General features: G+C 56.1%; 3 protein-coding genes across 3 annotated transcripts; 2 read left to right on the forward strand and 1 right to left on the reverse strand.

Annotated features, from left to right (window-relative positions):
- The first annotated feature begins 230 nt into the window (after positions 1 to 230).
- MYCTH_2307005 (uncharacterized protein) lies at positions 231 to 3,670 on the forward strand. Its single transcript, XM_003664265.1, has 4 exons — positions 231 to 1,286; positions 1,391 to 1,807; positions 1,882 to 2,468; positions 2,541 to 3,670. The coding sequence occupies exons 1-4, from the start codon at positions 439 to 441 to the stop codon at positions 3,473 to 3,475; spliced, it is 2,787 nt and encodes a 928-aa protein (XP_003664313.1). The 5' UTR covers positions 231 to 438; the 3' UTR covers positions 3,476 to 3,670.
- Positions 3,671 to 7,534: 3,864 nt separating this feature from the next.
- MYCTH_2307010 (uncharacterized protein) lies at positions 7,535 to 10,061 on the reverse strand. Its single transcript, XM_003664266.1, has 4 exons — positions 10,005 to 10,061; positions 9,265 to 9,951; positions 8,794 to 8,952; positions 7,535 to 8,728 (listed from the first exon to the last, which is right to left on the reverse strand). The coding sequence occupies exons 2-4, from the start codon at positions 9,338 to 9,340 to the stop codon at positions 7,626 to 7,628; spliced, it is 1,338 nt and encodes a 445-aa protein (XP_003664314.1). The 5' UTR covers positions 9,341 to 9,951; positions 10,005 to 10,061; the 3' UTR covers positions 7,535 to 7,625.
- Positions 10,062 to 16,934: 6,873 nt separating this feature from the next.
- Positions 16,935 to 19,108, forward strand: MYCTH_2307015 (uncharacterized protein). The gene is made up of 3 exons (XM_003664267.1): positions 16,935 to 17,393; positions 17,454 to 17,520; positions 17,587 to 19,108. The coding sequence occupies exons 1-3, from the start codon at positions 17,350 to 17,352 to the stop codon at positions 18,757 to 18,759; spliced, it is 1,284 nt and encodes a 427-aa protein (XP_003664315.1). The 5' UTR covers positions 16,935 to 17,349; the 3' UTR covers positions 18,760 to 19,108.
- The last annotated feature ends 533 nt before the right edge of the window (positions 19,109 to 19,641 follow it).

Here is a 19,641-nt window from a genome sequence, read left to right on the forward strand (position 1 = left end):
CGGGCCGCATCGCATTCATTCTCTCTACGCAGAACACAAAAGGATGGCACGGCCCGGGAGGGGCACTTACCGGTGTCGTCGCCATGCTGTCGGCGTCCCAATTGTCAATTGTCGCAAAACACCATGTTTTTATTTTTATTTTTTTTTTTTTTCGATGTCCGCACTTCTTGATAGCAACAATCAATTGACCGAGCCGCTGGCCCGGTCGAGTGATCTCGCTGCTAGTGGTTGCTAATACATGGTCCAGTGTAGCGTGGTAGATTGATTGCCCACTAAGGTTTTTTTCGTTGCAGCCGGTTAGTCGTACTTGTCGCGTTCGTCAGGGAGTGCGCAAGTTTTCAGGGCGTCTCCGTCCAAGGAAGCTCGCCAGGTGTTGAACATTTGCGCATCTGCTTTCTTGGTATCCCCGACGCATCTCTAGTCACTTGGCGTCCCGCCATGGACGACAAGAAGGACGCCGCGGAGGCAGAGGATGGCGCCGTGATGCAGCAGAGTTATCCCTCCCCCATGGTCGACAGCACAGAGGCCCAGTACTATGAGCAGCTCGCCCAGCACCGAGAGCTCGAACCCCAGATGGACCAGCAGGGGCCCCAACAAGAACATCAGGCGCTCCCCGCCATGTCTGAGCACCACGAGCACCACGAGCACCATGAGCTGCACCGGCTCCAGGAACTCCAGGACTCCCCGGCATCTCAGCAGCACAATTCCCGCCCGCCCGTGAGCGCCGATGAGCTACAGCTTGCCGCCCAGCTCACCCAAGGCCTCGCGCCCATTATGGCTGCCGCCGTCCAGGATCAGGGACAGGACCAGCAGCCGATGCAGCCCCAAGACGGACAGGAGGGGCAGGTGCAGCCTCAGGAGGAGCCAAACCTCCAGGAGCAGCTCGAGGCGTCGCTGCAGAACCACGAACGCGAGATGCAGTCTCACGGGCACGAGCTCCAGAACCACAACCACGAGCTTCCGAACCACCACGAGCTCCAGGAGGTCATGCAACACCCGGGCCAGCCTCCGCAGCACCACTACGGACCGAACCCGCCGCCGCAACCCCACCTCCCTCACCACATGTCCATGGAACACCTTCAGGCGCACGGCCAGTACCAGCTGCCCGACGCCACCCCGCCCCGGAAACGGTCCAAAGTGTCGCGCGCGTGCGACGAGTGCCGCCGCAAGAAGATCAAGTGCGACGCCCAGTCGGACGCCACCGACCAGCCTTGTTCCAACTGCCGCCGCTCAAACGCCCAGTGCTTGTTCAGCCGTGTGCCGCAGAAGCGTGGGCCAAGTAAAGGGTGAGTGAGTTCCGGCCCGACTTCTTGCTCGACCGGGCCTATCCAATCTCTTTTTTTCTTTTCCAAAGGGGAGGGAGCAGCCGCTGACTCGCCCCGCCCCAAAGGTACATCAAGGAACTGGCGGACCGCCTCAACATGATCGAAGGTCGGCTCAACACCAACGCCGACGGTCTGGAGAGGAGACAGTCCAGCGAGGCATTTGCATCTCCAGGAGCGGGCGACGACGGCAGGAAGCGGCCCTTCTCTAGCATTTCTGGCGGCGGAACATTCCAAACCCCGTCCCCGAACAGGATATCACCCGCCTTCATCCTACCCTACCCGCCACCACCCCAGGTTCCGCCAAATCCGCCTGATCTGGCCATGAAGCAGGCGACACCAATACAGTTTCCTGGCGCGGCGGGCGATGTGAGCCCGGAAGGCCAGCCCGAGATGATGGACGGCATCTCGCAGAACGGGCTGCCTCCCGGGTCGTCGCATCAGGCTGAACAACTGCCCGAGATTGACGACGCCGTCTTCAACCGGTACGTGATACACAAAAGCGTTATGGGGACTCACAGTGCTAGAGCTCAGCCGACGACTAATCGGTTTGCCCCAGCTATCTCGAGGTCATCCACCCGACCTTTCCGGTCCTGGCAAGCAGCAAAGCAAGGGTACAATCTCTGGTGTGGCAGTCGCCTCCTGGCCTTCAGAATGCCTTCTACAACGCGTTCTTTTCCATGGTCAAACACTTCCTCCCCGGTCCGACCGGCCAGGTGGATGGTGACCCTGCCATCACATGGCGCCTGCTCACCGAGTGGGAAGCCGAGCGCAAGCCACGCTCTTCCGTGACCGACCTGGTCCGTCTCCAGACTCTAGTCATGGCTGCGATCTCTGTGGACTTCCAGGGGCTTGCGCCCGGCAAGGGTCAGCTTCGCGCCCCGTCGAAAGCCGAGATCCTTGGTCGAGCCGTTGGGCTCGGTTACTCGATGGACATCTACCGGTGGCCGGTCGACCCGGATCCGAATTCCGACCTGGACCTTAACTCGGATGACAACGTCGCGTTGCGGACCTGGTGGGTGCTGGTCATGTTAGACCGGTGGCACGCGCTCGCAATGGCCAAGCCTCCCCTGATTGCCGATCAGGCCGGCGTGGCTCGGCCGGGCCTGAAGCACATCGTAGGGGAGGCTGTGTACGCGTTGATACGTAAGTTGTCCGTCCGGAGGAGGGCGGCCGCCTCGTGGCCCGGTTTCCTTCTTGACTAACCGGTACTGACAGGCATGTCTTACATCCTCGCGCTTGCGTTGCCCATCGCCATGGACCCCGTGAGCGACCCCATGACGCAGCAGGGCGCATCTCTTGGTCGGATGGTTTCTGGCATCAGCCACATCATGAACTGGGTCTTCCCGACCGAACGCACCGACTATGTGCTCGACCTGACCTATTGGCACATCAGGCTCGTGTCGGAACTTCTGTCCCCTGATCTGCCGGAGCGGCCCGGCAACATCCTCCAGGCCGCCAAGTACCTGGTCGGGCTCCTCTTGGCCAAGAACGACCTCGTCAGTCCGGTCACCCACCACTTCGTCATCCTTGCGGCTCTCGGCCTGCTGGAATCCCACCGCTTCCCCGACGCCCGCGAGGAGGCCTCCCGGCTTACCAAGGACTTTCTCGAATGCCCCATAGCAGCCTCGCCATTGAACGGCGCCGTGCGTGACAAACTCGCCGAGCTCCAAGCTCGTCCGGGTGCGGCTGAGCCAAATGCCACCACTACTACTGCTCCTACCACCACCAGTCAGAACCTGCAGCAACTGGCGGATCTGGCAACTGCGGTGGACGGGTCCGCCGCCCCAACTGTCGCCCCAGCTACCGCGCCTACGGCAACGTCGGTTGCTCCGAATGAGCACCTGACCGACGAAGCCGCTGCCGCCGCTGCTACTGCTATGAAGGCGGAGGAAACAGGGGAGAATGGGCATGTCCAGCAGCAGGAGCCGCAACAGTCGGAGCCAAAGCAGCAACAACAACAACAGCAACGACAACGACAGTCACCAGAAGAACAACAACAACAACAACAACAGCAGCAGCAGCAGCAGCAGCAGCAGCAACAGCAACAGCAACAGTCACAGCAGCAACCAGAGGTAGATGTGCGCGCGATATTGAGACGGGGGTACCTCACTTGGTTCGATGAGCCAAAGGATGTCGGGATAATCGTCTAGGAACGCAATCTACCACGTCCAGGGAAGAGGGTCCCAGGTCACTGCTCCGTCTACTCGGTGACGGCGCAGAGCAATCGAATGGTGCGCATTCGCCTTCGCAACCGCTGCTCGGGTCGGTGGCTAGTTGAGCCTGTTGCGCTCTCTTGTCCTAGCGCTCTCTTGTCCTAGAGCAACAACGAAGCAGGGTGGGGTTAGTAAAAGGGGTTATGATACCCGTGCCGTGCCAGACGATGTTTTGGAGAGGGTATGTTTGCTCGGCACTGTCCGTTTTCTAATTGTGATCGATTGAGAGCAGCGGTTGTATTGTATTCTGTAGTATACCCGGATCACAGGAAGAGGTAATGGATATCCAACGGGCATTGAATAGGACACGAGGCGTCGTTTTCGGATCAAAACGGGCCGGTCTGCTGTCTCCTTCTGTGTCGCCCTGCCGTTAAGGCTTGCACCTCGCGACTCCTTGCTCCAGTAATTTCTTGGCCTCCTCTCTGTTTCCTTCCAACCCCTGTTGTTCCATAGTCCGGACCTTCATTGTTTGATACCCTTGATATTGGTTTCACTATCCGTTCTTCGCACCGGAAAGCCATATAGGGACCTCACTGAAAAAAAAAAAAAAAAAAAAAAAAAAAAACCGTGGGCTCGAAGGCCCATGACCACCGTGTCGCATGTCCGGAATCTGCCGTCCCCAGCTCCTCTTTCCACTCAAGCCGAGGAGAAACAAGAATCATTACTCCGTACGGAGTAGCCCATACTACGTACAGCAGCACCAAAAAGTCAGCTAGGCCTTAACGAGCCAACCCAGTGGCGCGCTCTCTCTCTCTCTCTCTCTCTCTCTCTCTATATTTTTACGACTCGACAAGTCAACCCCCGCCCACACATAATTGGTTACATTTTTTCACACCCATCCTTGTATCCATAAAGGCACACACACACGCACACGCACACCACCGCCACCATCACCACCAACATACAAGACCTTCCCCAGCTGGGCCAACCCACCTGACAGCTCAAGGGTTCACGAAAACATCGATTGCACCCCGCATGTCATGCCAGTATATCCGGGGGGACCAATGGCGCCGCCAGCTTCGCACCGCGCTAGAACCGCACAGCCCCACCACAACCTGCAGCACGCCCGCACGCACGACCGGCCGGTAAGGGGCGTTCGGGTACTATGTAGTGTAAGCATACAGCATAGGGAAGAAAATCAACCCAACTAGTTCCGTAACCACCCGGAAAACGGATGAGAAAAAGTGAGGCTGCCGCGCTTGGATGCGATGCGACGCCCGTCGACAACCGACCCGAACCGACGGATCGTTGCGATTCGGTCGATGGCTTCGGATGTGTGAGGTGCAGGGGGACGGCTGGTTGGTCGAACCTCGAAAAAAAAAATTAAAACTGAAAACGTTCCGTCTTTGCATTCGTTGCGGGTCGCAACCAAGAAGCACCAAGGATGCACGTAATCCATACAGGTCATACGGAGGTTGGCCCCAAAAGTCCACCCCCCATTCCCCAGGATGCCAAGGTCTTGGCATACAGTATAGTCAGCTGACACTGCAATAGACACTTACACACTTTTTTTCCAACCCGACTTCCAGACTTATCCAACACTTCAAAACTAGGCTTATTTTAAGCATTTGAAACAGCATTCAATTTGCTATTTTACTTGCAATCAAAGGAGGTCAATTTACCAGCAGTTATGTCGCTTTCCTCTGGCCTAACTATCTCTAAGTCTGTCGCTGACGTCTTCCACGTATTAGATACTCCAGCTCTCCCTAACGAAGTCTATCTTCCTCGGGTCAACGCCTGTGTTCGTGGACAATAGTGTAGTGGTATGTTTGCCATGCCCAGGGGGGACTCCGGGTACTGCGGGTACTTCGGGTACTGCGGGCATTTCGGGCATTGCGGGCACTTCGGACTCTCTAGCCATAGTAGGCTCTGTCGGTACTGAGCTAGTTAGAGTAGGTCTATTAACCTTGGAAAGACAGCTTACCAAAACGCTCCAGAATTATCACGGCTACTATATTTGGGAGATTCGTAGGCTCTGGCATCAAGGTTGGGTAGGGAAAAACCCAGATGTGCGGGTGGAGATCAATTTGCAATAGAAATTACAGTATAAACAAGATTGTATATGCACTTCGCACGTTGTCAGCAGCCTGGGCTTGGCATGCCTTGGGGGGTGGACTTTTGGGGCCAACCTCCGTAGCTACCTTATGACATACCCAGAAGTCCCTTATTATGGATAACATACCAAGTACTTACTGTACGGAGAGTAGTTAATCCCTACGGATTATGTATGTATGTACAGTACGGATTTCAGGGACAAATCGGCAGAGCTTACACTAGTGTAGTGTAGTGTAGTGTAGTGTAGTGTAGTGTAGAGCGGGGCGTGGGTCCTGCCCCAGAATATGTCACCGGGCAGTCCAAGTCCCCCCCGCTAGGCTTCTCCTGGAAACCCCGTACACCAAGGTACACTAATGTAAGGCTACTACACACTCTCGGTTACGCAGTTATACCGTACACTAGTGTAATCCGTACACTACACCCTAAGATCGGGAAACAACGGATTGCGCCGATCAGGAGATCGACCTTAGCGCAGCAAATATCTAACTGCCAAGATTACCTACAGCGTCGTACTATGTAGTGTGTGAGCAAAAACCTGGGTTTCCTCTCGAGAACTAATACGGCATATGAACCGGGTGAAAAACGTTGTTATTTTTTAAATATATATATATACAGCCTCATTAGTGACAACAATGAAGAGATTAAAGTTGTACATACAAACATAATAAGTACTTGTATGCTTACTCTGTCGTGTATTCGTAATGTTGTGTGCTTAATTCGCTTCATTCATAAAGTGCGTGGGACCGAACCCCGAAACTGGACCGGGACCAGGCTCAGACGCAGTCGCTCACCGCTTCGAACCGTTTTCGAAAATCATGGCAGTTTGGATTACATCCACTTCACCCGCCACTCGCCGCAGTATTGCCGCGCAGTGCCGAAAGAATCTCCCAAAAAGGCCGAGCTTTGCCCGGTTGGGGCGACCTGGCGGGGACTCCGCACGGCCTGCGTTTCCACCAAAGTCGCCCGATCTACCGTGTAGACACGCAAAATGAAAGGAATGTGGTTGAAACGTGCCGCTCGTGCCGATCCGCCCCGGTATCTCGGTGACACGTCCACCATCCTCCTCCCCCTTTTGTAGATCCAACAAACCTGCGACAAGTGGGGTTGGCTCAGCTCACAGCATGTACGGATTATACCGAGTGCGGATACTAGCAATGCTGGAGCAGGCCAGCGAGTCGAGTCAACCCAACCCAACAAGAAGTGTCAGTTCTATTCTTCTGTCTTTTCTTAAACGTTTTGATGTGCTGCTTATTCTCTTCTTCTGTCTGTGTCTGTGCCACCCATCCATACTCGCAGCTTTCTTCTATGCGCCCCACATCGTCATGGTCGAGCGGCAAATGACCAGTGTAGCAAGATAGGCAGTTGAAGGGATGGTCGTCCGAGACCATCCAAGCCGGCGCGAAACGTAAATGCGGAAGGCATATATGCCGTCCAGGAAAATCAAATAGCCACACAAGTGTAGCAGCAGGTCATCGCAAAAATTTCGATGCCTCAGAGCACACACCCAGAAAGCGAAACATGCCTCTCCCATCGACCCCAATTTTTTTTTTACCTTTGCCTCTTTCAGTAACGCCCAGAACGCACGTGGCCGGCCAGATCGTGACGAGGTAACCCCAGAGGAGAAAAGGACCAGACGGTACATGTATGAACCATATGATGCAGATACATCATAGGGACAAGAGAAATCATCATCATGTCGTTCGACTATCATGCCCGAAAAAAAAGGAAAGTTTGTTTTTTTTTCTGTTTGCGTCAAAAAAGAAATGGTATCTCCCCTTCTGCGCCAGGTTGTTGGTAGAGGATGTGCTCCCGAGATCGCTGTCGCGTTGCCTTGCTTCTTTATGTGTATGAGCTTGTGATCGCAGGGGGAACGCATTCTGGTGGCCCAAGAAAGAGGTAGGTGTATGTGACACCAAGAACGCGTATCGAATCCAAGCCATGGCCCCAGATCTGACCGACCGGAAGGACGTTCCCTGAGAGCTAAAGGAGCAAAAGGCCGTATATCTCGGTCGATAACGGGTATCACCGTGCATCACTGGCTGTCCCAGAACGACGCCATGTTGCTTTCTGTGGGTGACTCGGTCAGGGTCGGCATGCCGAAATCGTTCATCCAAAGACCCGAGTCATCGTCTAGCGACGTGAGACCACCAAAGGCTGGCGCGCTGGTGGTGAGCAGAGTCGGGTCGTCACCGGCCGTGGTTGCAGGCGTCGGCACGAATTTGCTGGCATCCTTCTTCATGTAGCTAAAGTCGTCCACGTCAAGGTTGGTGAGGTCGGGGGCGGAAAACAAGTCAACGGCCGGGTGGCCGAATCCGTACCCGCTGATCGAGGCGCTGCTCTGGAACGTGTCGAACTCGTCGAGCGGGTTCGACAAGAAGTCCTCCGCCTCCGAAACCTCGCCGGACGTCGAAGTGGTTGTCGTCATGGTGGGAATCTCGGACCCAGTAAAATCGAACCCGCCGTAGCTTTGCGGTTGGCTGTAGTTCGAGGGCGCAAAGTCGGCAGTCTTGCCGGCAAGCTCGAGGCCCTCGTAATGACTCCAGTCCACCGAAGCCGCGCTCAAACCGGCGCTGAACATGGGCTGCTCGTAATCCGACAGGGCGCCAAAGAAGTCGGCGCTGTTCGGGATGTACGGGGGGTACTTGATGCCCGACAGATCAAGGGGCGGCAGTTGCCCGTTGAGTTGGGCAAACGAGGAGGAGCCCTCCAGCAAAGGAGACGTGGCCTCCGACTTGACTCGGCGTTGCCTCTGTGCGATCGCCTCGCTGCTGCTATCGCTCCCGGTGGCGGGTGCAGGATCGCCGACCGCACCAGCGCCAAAGAGATCGTCCATCGATCGGTTTTTCATCCTGCCCGCGTTGGACATCGAGTGGCCGCGGTTGAGATTGTACGGTCCGCATTTCTGCGAGGCTTTGGCGTGCTTGTACGTCGGCTTGTGATGACCATTGGCGTCGAAAGACAGAGAAGCATCCGAGTTGGTCGTGTTGGCCCGGCGTCTCACACGGGAGCCTGCCTTGGCAATCTTGGGCTGGGATGGAACGGGCTCGTCCGAGTCCGACTCGGGTACCGTGTCCAGCTTGGGTTCCCTCTTGCATGCGCAGGTGCAGCGGCCGCCATGGTTACAGCAGCAGCTTTCTGCAAACAGAGGTCAGGAGTCAGAGGAGCAGAGCCCTTGATCAATTAGACGCGACAATGCTCACCCTTGTGACCCTCCACTACCGGTCTCAAGTGCACGCACTTTTGCGTCTTCTCGCCGCAGTCGCACTTCACGTGCGCCGAGCGCGACTTGCGCATTGCCCGGCAGTGTTGGCATTGCGAAACGGGCCTCCCCTTCTTGTTGATGTGCTGGAGCGGCCGATCTGTAAGCAGCGGTTAGCTTCCCCATACCGTCCCCGTCACCCCGCGGCAGACAATTGGAGATGGGCGCCCATCGAGGTTGGAGCCACCGAGGGGAAAAGGGGGCGGGCGGCCAGGGGCAGCGGCAGGCCCCGGCCCCCCCCCCCCTCGGTCCAATGAAGCTTGTCGTGTGCTGCAGCTCTGCTGCGGAACTTCCGCTGCCCCTCGGTTACAGCGGGCCAAGCCAAGCAACCAACGCGCCCAAGCGCTGCAACCATTTGGGGGAAAAAAAAACGGCGACTGCATGCAAGGAATCAATGGCGAAAATCACTCACCATGATGCTGGCAGTTGCTGACACGATGGCCTCGCACGCAGGCCTCGCAAGCCCACTTTTCACCATCGATGAGCATCGCGAATGAGTCGCACGACGGCGTGTTGCTGAGAAGACAGGGCCAGTAGTGTTGCGGGTTCGGAACAACGTCCGGGAGTGAACGCTTCGCTGCGGTGTCGCAAAAAGGGCGGGCGACGACGGCTGTCGGAGCTGCGAAGCCGACAGGGGAAAGAGAAGCAAAGCTTTCGGAAACGCCCGCGCGCGCGACGGGTTCGAGACAGGAGAGGGTCGCAGAATGCACCGCCTATAGGGTCATTGCTGGGGGTAACGCCCGCCCAAAAACATCGGTACAGGGTGCCGATGACTCCGGAACGAAGCCAAAACCAAACTGTTGTCGTCGAGAAACTCGAAAGGGCCAAAAAGCCGGCTAGGAAAAGAAATAAAAATAATGTGGGTTGAGTGGAGATTTTGGGGGGTAAGCCGCTGGTCGAGGTCGTTGACGGCTGCCCGGTGGAGACGGGGCGCAAAGGTACCTGTGTAAGTCGGCTACTTCGGGCTGGTGGGACAGGAACTCCGAGGAGGACGGGGCGCGATGCGCGGCCGGAGAGTGGTCGCACGATGTGGGGATCTCAGGGCAATGGCCGAGAGGCGGGATTGCCCAATGTCGGAAGAGTTCGCCTTGCGAGCCGGCTGAACCTTAGGTCAGCAAATCGCTTTGGCCGAGTTATGCAGTGCCAACCGACAAGCGAAACACGAGTCGCTGGGCAGGCTGATGGCACCAACGGCACTGACGGCACGGCTTACCAACTGGGTGACGATGCCGACCAGCCGGGGCAACCGCGAAACAAGGTCGACGGGCGGGCTTCTTCCGTAAGAGGGTTTGTTGGAGGCTACCTAGCTGGAGCTACTTCGGCCCAGCATGACGTGCAGGGAACAGAAGAGACCAGCACGAGCTCTGGTACGTGCGAGTGGTCAAGGTAGGCAGGTGGATCTCGTGCTACTGAGGATAAGAGCGCCGTCGGGCAGGGGCAGAAACGTTCTTGATGAAAGCGAAACTAAAAGCTTCGCAGCAGTGCGAGGCTCCGAACCGGCTGGGGAGGAAGGTGGGCTCCTTATTAATAAGTGTCGGCCCGGCGTGGGACACTGCCCTGAGCGCGCTTCATCATCAGGGTCGTCGTGGGATCCCACATGCGGATGTGGATGCTTCGCGAAACGGGGCGCTAGGATGGATGGATGGAAGGGTGCGGGTTGTCGACAGGCTTGTGGCTGCCCTGGCCTAGCAGGCCAAGGTCGGGTGCGAGTGACGAAACGGGAACCAGATTGGGACAAGCTGCCAACGTGCTGCTGCTTGGCGGAAGAGGTGGGGGGGGGGGGGATAATGTTTTGGGGTTGGAGAAAAGGTAACAAAGATACAAGTACATACATACATACTACATACAACGACTTACAAGTCCGGTAGTAGCATAATCCGTACCCCTTCAGCAGTGCCAGATATTGCTGACGCTGTTGTACGAGTTACGGCGTTGCACCTGACGGAATGAACCGCTGACCACCGGAGACAGAGCACAAGATAGTTAGTTGACTGCTCTGTTACTGCCGTTCCCGACAAAGAGTGTCAAACGGTCGCGGTCTATTTGTTTTTGTATACACATGTACCGTCCTGTACAGTACTTTACTGCTACGCGGTCTACAAGTGGTAGTAGACGCAGTGTTAGTACACCAGTAGGCGAATGACGAGTTCATCAACTTCCTTGATGGACAGCGACGAGATGGGGCTTGACTGACAAGGGGCTTGGCGTTAAGTCGGGCCCTAGCGGCGTGGGCGCTGTGTTTATGGTGGTGAAGACTGGAAGAGGGCAAGGGCAATGGAACCTCATGGGGGCTGGCGAACGTGATAGGCGGAGGCTCCATTGGAGGAAACGAGGAGTGCAAACCCCAATGTGCTCCTTCCCCGAGCGTCGGCTCCCACTTGCCTCCCGCAGTGGGCTCCTTCTGGACTCGGTCTGCTTTTTCGGCTTGAAAAGCTATCTGCACAGGGCAACTGCGCAAGAATCAGGATTGTGCATTCCAGCCTTCCGGCCACCCCACCTCCCCCTTCTTGTCGAGGTTGCCCAGCTGATTTAGGCATGGCCGGGAATCCCCGGAGTCTCCGATGCGTGGAAGGCACGGGAATTTTGACAGCGTGATGACTGCCACGTTCTTCTGCCTTCACTTGCCCATGTCATCGCTGGACTGTTGCTGGCTCTTACTAGCGGTACGAAGTACACTTCGGATTCGAGCTGCACCTTACGAAAGGCTCGGTGTCATCACGGGGACTCTGAGGAAGACCCTAGCTGTGAGTGGGGTGTCCGCCCGCTTCGAGAGCCTCCCCGTGGCGGGCGCTTCCTGAGACTGGTAAACGCCCCAATCGAAAGGCAGCAAGCCTAACGAGTTGTATCTACGGATTACCTAAGTAGATACGGTATGTATGTATGTATGTACGGATTACATACATACATACTGCGTAGTCTAAACAGACATGGCTGGCGCAATTCCTGGGACCATTTTGCCCTCCTTCGAAAACGACTTAGAGACAGGTTCCGTTTATCATGTGCGTTCCCTCATACTAGTAGTAGTAGTAATATTAAGGTGATGTATCCATGGGTCATGTTATAATTAATGCATCCCGGACGGTACCTGCCTTGTGCACTCACTGAGATATGTACGGACATACACAAGCTGTTCACGATTCTTCCCAGCATGCCTGGGCAAGTGCACATGATCTACGCCAACTGCACGTCACAGGACAGGTCACCACACCGAGCAAGCAACCACCCCGGAAGAGTGGAGGGCCATCCAGCTTGACAAGTCAGATCCCGGTTCCCAGAAGCGCATGCTACAATTGCAGCTGTCAAGTTCGGTAGGCCCACGAATGTCGTGGCTCGTAACACAATGTTTCTAGCTACCTCCCTAGCCAAACTGCTCTTCGGATTCACGCCGGCGACTTGAAACTCGAGTCCTCCTGGAGGCGCTCGTGATATTATCCGCGTTTTACAACCTATCCTGCCCACCATATCTTTCTTGCTGCACAGTGCCTCGGTATGTACCCACCTTACCCACCTGAAGTGCCTGAATGCCATGGTTTGTACATCCATACGCGGGTAACATGAAGATATAACGAGCAATAGCCCTATATTTCGTTAGGTAGGTGACACGAGGAACCTTCGTAGATACCTGACAACTAACGTAGTGTACAGGGTGGGTTATGATATTGGGCATATGTTCCATGAGATGTGAGTACCTAGGTATCTCCATACATATATTCAACTTGAACTCGCGTTCCCGTCCGCCTGCATCAAGGGCACTGTGGTTGATTAGAGGCAAAATGTCCAGCCGCCGCCGAGGCGCGCCGATCGCTCCGTTGGTCCTGTTGCGGGCAGCGGGGTCAAGTGATAAAGCCGGCATCTTTGACAAAATTCGCCGTGTCATCGCCGGCGTGCGGCCGGATAACTGCTGGGGCTTGGCCAAGAGATCGCCGTTTATTCTTCTGAAAGCGCCAAGGGCTTGGGCGTTTGACGGCTATGCAGTCCAGTGTCTCCCTACCCTCCCACACTGCACGCGTTCAGTGTACACAGTAGGTATCCTACCAATGCAAGGAGTGATCATGCAACCTACAAACCCAAGACGCCTGCTGCGCAACAGTTCCAACAACTTCAATTGGTCATCTGTCGGATCGAGAATCGACTTGGCATTGCGTTCCAATGTTACATTTCAATCATGTTGAATGTGTGCCCCGGATTGGGGTTTTGCGTGGAGGTTGAGAGCACCCGCGACGAACGTTAGTCAGTGGGTCAGGGCCAGGCCCCAATCGGGCGCTCATTGCAACGGGGCATCATTGTCGCCCCTCCTTGTGTAAAATTGTTTTTTTTTATCTCGCACCTGCCTGGAAGCTTCTCTTTGCTCGCAGTAATGCAGAGGGAACCGTTTTGGGCGATCTACCCATCGTTCTGTGAAGCCTTCCGACGCCCTCTATTAATATAACACATGCATATACATCGACAAGCCAGCAGGGCATTTGTGCCATATTCTGCCGGTCTACCTAGCTCGTGCTCACTGGTCTCCAGCTTTGCTCTGGCCGACAAACCACTCAAATTGGATCAACCAGCGGCACAAAACTCTTTCGCTCGGCCTGAAACTCACCACCGCCCCATCGCACCAAAGTCGCGGACATGGCACATCGACTCAAGATCAGCACTCGGTTCCCTGGCACACGCCCTCGGGATATCCTGAATATCAATGACAGCGGAACCTCCCACGTGCTCGCCGGTCGAATTCCACCGCGCAAACGTGCGCAGTCGGGCCATCTCGTTGTTTCCGAGAAGACCTTAGCAAGCAGAACGTGCAACGTCGGCGTTCTCTTTCCGACGTTTTGCCCTTCTGGCCTGCCGCGACGTATGCCGTGTTTGACCGCCAACAAACCGGAACGGGACGAGAATTGTTGGCATCTGACTCTCCGGGGCTCAGTCACAAACTCCAGGTCAGAGCCGAAACTGGCCCTCCTTTTTTAAGCGGGTTGGCGTTCATGAGAGGATGGCACTACTTGTGAAGACCGGCCCAATTAATTGCCCAGCCGCAGACCCGTAGCCGTTGATGAACGGGTGTGTGTGTTCATTTACTTGGGGGTCAGCGTCTCATCACAAGACCCAACATCACGGGCCAGTTCTTGACTACCTGGCCTCAAACACTCCGGGTTCTCCCGCTTTCAAGACACCACTTCAAGCACACTCGACGACTGGGTCCGAGCGCCAACCCTCGAGCCTGCGAGCGCTCACACAACGCACCTAGCTCATTACAACGCTGGCTGAATCCCAACAAGAACGTGCACGGTTTGTTGAGGACTCTCAACGCTACTGCATTCTGAAGATCAGAATCATCCGGATATTGAACTGTCAAAATCATAGCGGCTGCTTTTTGACAACTGCCTGGCAAAAGATGCTAGGCAAGCATAGTTCAGCCCTTGATCAGCCTTCCCGAACCTTGCGGGCGGCTCCATCCGGCGGTGCCCCAACCGGAGGTGCTTACGGTCTACACTGCGCTGGAGGTGTCCGTCCAGTGAAAGCGTCGTACCATACACTAGTGTACGCTACATACACTAGTGTAGGCCTACAAGTCAAGTCCATTTGCCGGGAATATGGAAGTCTGATTGCAGGACATTGAGACAGCGTTTGTCTGGGTCAAGGGCATCCCGGCAACGCCGACCTCGCATGACGGTTAAACCGAAGAGTCGGTACGGTGGCGCCAGCCACATCAGAACCTTTACCGGGCTACACGACGGTCTCGCCCGTTGCTTTAAAACCGGGAACCTAACCTATGACCACTGGAGTGGCGTTCCCAACGCTTACGTCAACTAGCCCCAGCTGGTGCCGATGACGGAAGAGGCCAAAGGGTTGTTGATCCCCCTGGTGCTAAGCTTCTCACCGGAGGGTCGAGCAAGTGCCGACCGAAGCGTCTGCCCCGCGACTCAAGTGAGAATCGGGGCCGGAGTGCAGGCGGTGCGTCAAACAAGGGTGGGCAAACCCCCACGTTCAACCCCACAGGTTGGCGTGGGAGCAATGCGCCTATCGACGCCATCGAGTTTGTCATTGTCATCGTCTCATACAGTACCCCGAGTGACGAAAACAACATTTTTCTTCAAATGCCTGACCGCTCCGTCTCGGTTGATCGTCCGGTTACGCCCACACTAGGGTGGCTGCGGGCGTCGGTTCACCTCTGGTGTAGAGTCGTGAGTCCGGTGCGGATCCCACTACATCTACTGCCTGCGTCAGCTAGTCGAGACTCGTCCCAAGAAAACCGGCATGGAACATTCTCAGATGGATTCGCACGAAGCAGAACCTACGAGGCCGTTTGTGCATTCTGCACGTTCAGCGTATCTTGCGGGAGGTAAAGCGGCGTGGGAAAACCGGGGCTTCTTGCCCCGCACCAACACGTGCGTACCATATCTCGTTATGGTTTCCCACACAGAGCAGGCTACTCTGGGGATTGTACGGACGATGAGGTCCAACGACGTCTCAATTGCCAAGGCGGGTACTCACTCTCTTCGTGTTTACCTACGTCCGCCGTCATTTCTACCCCGTTGGGCGCGGACGGATGCCGCTGGCATAGATCAGATTTGCTTGACCCGTTGCTGGGCGCCCGTGTTGAGAAATCGTTTTGATACTCAAGGAGACCCGGGAATCAGTAGAGGTCACATTCAATGCATAGCAGACAGTCTGTTTACGTTCTTGTGCATGCACCTATCGCGCTCGGGTTCGCGCGGTAACAGCGCCAAGATCCCACGAGCACCCTATGTGCTCCGCGATCATATTTGTCTATATGTACACTATATATTTATCTTAGCAGGTAGTCATACCGTTCACTTGGAACTACTTGTAGGACATCAACTCCCCTTACTGCATGGGACGCGGGGCTCCCGTGGCGTCACCAAGAAGACGCTGAGAGCAGGAAACGGAGCCCCCCGTCATCTTGACTAGTTTGGTTGACCCAGTCCCCAGAATGACGACGCCAAGTCTGTCACCTTGTGCATCCTTCTTGGCTGTGATCTCGACGGTTCCGCAGGGCGAAACCATGATGTACAGGATTGCAATCCGAAGTTGTGTTCCGAACCTAGTAGTGCGGCACCGGAGAAGATTTTACAAGATTCGACGACTGAAGGGTCCCACCAGCTCCCTTATCCGATGACGCGCGCTAGTCGAAGCATATCTATCTACCACAGTAGTGTAATTATGTGTTAGATCCTATTGTTGGCACTGCGTCAGTCACGAGATGCTGCATCTGCACATCCTTTTTGAGACGGGTAATCTTGTTGACGGGCAGGTCCGAGGCCGGCAATTACGCCCCCAGGTCCGCGCCGAGTTCCCACGCAGACGGTCGCTGAAATGGACCCCGGGGGGGAGGGGGTGGGGGACCCGGCTGAGTGTCTCTCGATGACAAAGATAGACTGAGACGAGACAGGCAGGTGCCTGAGTGAATGTCGCACATTCATTCAGGCAGACAAGACGCAGGATCAGGTAGGTGTCTTTGCATGTAAGTATGTAATCCGTACATACGTATGTGTGTATGTACATACATATAAGAGACAAACGTTCACTGTAAGCAATGCCTTCTGTAAGTGAGGACAAGACAACATAAATCTTTGGCCACCGCCGCAATGTCACAGATTGATTTTTTTTTTTTTCATTTCTTTTTTTTACCTACATTCCACAGCGGCGTTCCCGCCCGAGATCCGACTGCCGCCCCAACACTCATTGGTCACTGTGCAACTTACGAATCACTTTGTGTGCACGGGAGACGGGAAGAGGACATAGGAAAGGCAAATGTGGATGTCCGTGACGGCATCCTGGTTTGCCGTGGAAGGAACCCGCCCGCCGAGTCCCGTGCCGGTGTTTGCATTCGCTCACGTTTTGGACCGGTACCCGACCTGACTGATACCTTGCACGTTCGGCTCGGTTCGGTTCGGACCCGCATTCACGCAGGGCAAGCCCGTGCGATGCTGGGGGATTGAAGGGGTGGGGTTTCCTCGGTCTCCACACCCTTCGTACTGCGCCTTCCGCTCATTCGTTAGATGTTGCATCGAGGTCTTGCGTGATGAGAGCCGGCGGCTTAGTGTATCTTACAAGTTGGTTTCTTTTTTTTTTTTTTGCCAATTGTTGAAATAGCCCTGTGTCGTACACGACTTGACCACGGAAAAAATAGAACCTCAATTGGTTCCGGAGCCGGCTCAAGAAGAACTCGGATCCGAACTCTGGTCGACTCTCTCAGGGCGGTGTCTCGGGTTCTCCAAAGGGAAGGAGGCTTGCTCTGACTGCAGATCGATCGGTCGCACATTTGGTGTGTACTGTACGGAAAACTCCGTTCTGAGTCAAGCACTTCGGAGGCGAGGACGGGTTGATCGTTGTTTGTGGCTGACCGGGATCGTGATACACTATACAGAGTGTAATCCGCACGAATTGCACGCCATCCTGTCTTGGCAGAAGCAGCGGAGGGAAGATTTGGCAAGGCACGGCCAAAGGTTCTAAGAATCATAGGCCGATCAGCGGAAGTCCCGAAGCGATGACCAGTCTAGAGTCTTTGAGACCGGGCGCGGACCCGAACAGGTACGGCAGCCTACTTGGGGGAGGAACACCAGCAAAGCGCAATGAGATTGACCTGAGCAGGCCCGTTCATGTTGTCTTTGTCGGCGCGGGAGCCGTTGGGTGTTTCTACGCCTCACGGTTACACCATGTAAGCGATCTCCTGAGAGCCGTCGACGCCCGTCTGTATCTGCCTGCATATTGACGAACCGGCCAGCCATCCCACAACATCCACGTCTCGCTCATAGCCCGCTCCAATTACAAGGCCCTCGCCGAGAATGGCGTCCAGCTGCAAACCCGCACGTTTGGCGACTATGTCTTCCGCCCGCACGCCGTCTTCCCCTCGGTAGCCGCTGCTGCCGTCAACCCGCAGTCGGCGGGCGCTGGGCCCCGCGAGTGGGACTACATCATCGTCACCACCAAGGCCCTGCCCGACCGCTCCGACGACAGCGCCCTCATCGCGCCCCTGGTGGGGCCCAACTCCTGCATCGTGCTGATCCAAAACGGAGTCGGCGTCGAGCAGCCCTACCGTGCCCGCTTTCCGACCACGCCCATCATCAGCGCCGTGACCGTCATCTCGGCCGAGCAGACGTCCCCCGGGACGATCCGCCAGAACCGCTGGACCCGCATCCACCTCGGTCCCTACTCCAACTCAGCCTCCTTTTCCTCCTCCTCCCCCTCCTCCTCCTCTCCGTCACCACCACCACCACCACCACCACCATCATCATCATCATCAGGGGCCCACGCTCCCAAAGAAGGTCATGATGACGCAACTGGTGCGCTAACCCCGACCGACTCCTCCCCCCGCGAAAGTAGCCCTGCAGGCACCGAAGGCAACGGCGACAGCGACGAGGCGATGATCAGCCGGCTCCAGGCCGTCGGCAGCCATCGCGCGGCGATCCTGGCGGACTGGTGGGCGCGCCTGGGGGGCATCCGGGATGTGGAGCTGGCGGAGGACGAGCTGGCGCTGCAGGCGATCCGGTGGCACAAGCTGTGCATCAACGCGGCCTTCAACCCGTCGGCGGTGCTGTCCGGGGGCCGCGGCAACGCCGACATGGTGCGCGACCCGGAGCTGAGGCGGCACCTGGCCGGGGTGATGCGCGAGATCTGGGAGGCCGCGCCCCGGGTGCTCGGCGGGCGCCGGTTCCCGCCCTCGGCCGCCGGCCCGGAGCGCATCCTGGCCAGCACCGAGCGCAACGTCGGCGCCCGCCCCAGCATGCTGCTCGACTGGGAGGCCGGCCGGCCCATGGAGGTCGAGGTCATCCTCGGGAACCCCCTGCGGATCGCGAGGGCCCGCGGCGTCGAGATGCCCCGGCTACAGACGATCTACGCGCTCGTGAGGAGCATGCAGGAGGTCAGGGACAGGAAGAAGAGGGAAGGGAAACTGTGAAAACAAAAAAAAAAGTGGGGGGGGGAAGAACTGGCAGGGTGTCGGGGCCGTTGTGTCTGGCCGGCATTGCTTCTGACTTAGTCTGGTCACACCCCAACCGGAGCTACAACTGTATGCGGCTTTTCTTTGGCTGTTTCTGCTATTTTGTGTTTGGTTTTGCCTTATCGGGGAGTGATGATGATGCCGCTGCAAATGTATTTGTGCATGTTCTGAAGATTTTTTTTTTTTGGTTTTTTTTAGGCAAGGGAGAGAACTAGTAGAAAAGGAAAAGCATACCTAACGAAGAAACAGAGAGTGTGACTGACCCTCCTCACCCACCTCTCTCCATCCTGTCTTCTTCTTCTTCCTCTTCTCGAGGATGGCAAGATACGGAGAGGGCTGCCAAACGATAATACGCGGATGACAAGCAAGCCTCTACGGTTCAGACCCGGTCGTTCTTCACAAGGTCCCTAGCGAGGCGGCAGGCTGCTCTTGACTCGACATGGTGCGTAGCTTGGCCCGAATCTGAGTGCTCATTCAGGGGGACAAATGATCTTCATTTTGAGATACAGTCCATCAAGACAGAGTGGTGATAGCGTGGGTCCGGTCAAAGGTTGTCTGGGCGCGCGCGAAGACATGCAATGTGTAATGAGGAGAGACCCAGATGAACACGCGCCATCATGGGCAGTCGGATAGGAACAAGTGTGGCATATATGTACAGTACATACAGGATATAAACTAGTGAATGATTAGCCCTGCCTGGCAAGTCAGCGCTGGGACGGGGGCGCTCCAGGGGTATTAACGTCTGCTGCGACCAGTGGGTATAAAGATCCGACTTGGCTTCGAAACAGTCGGAACTGATGACTCTGTGTGCAAGATGATTGGATTTTGTTGCGCATAGCT

Source organism: Thermothelomyces thermophilus, chromosome 4 (assembly GCF_000226095.1).
Source record: "Thermothelomyces thermophilus ATCC 42464 chromosome 4, complete sequence".
Classification (NCBI taxonomy): domain Eukaryota; kingdom Fungi; phylum Ascomycota; class Sordariomycetes; order Sordariales; family Chaetomiaceae; genus Thermothelomyces; species Thermothelomyces thermophilus.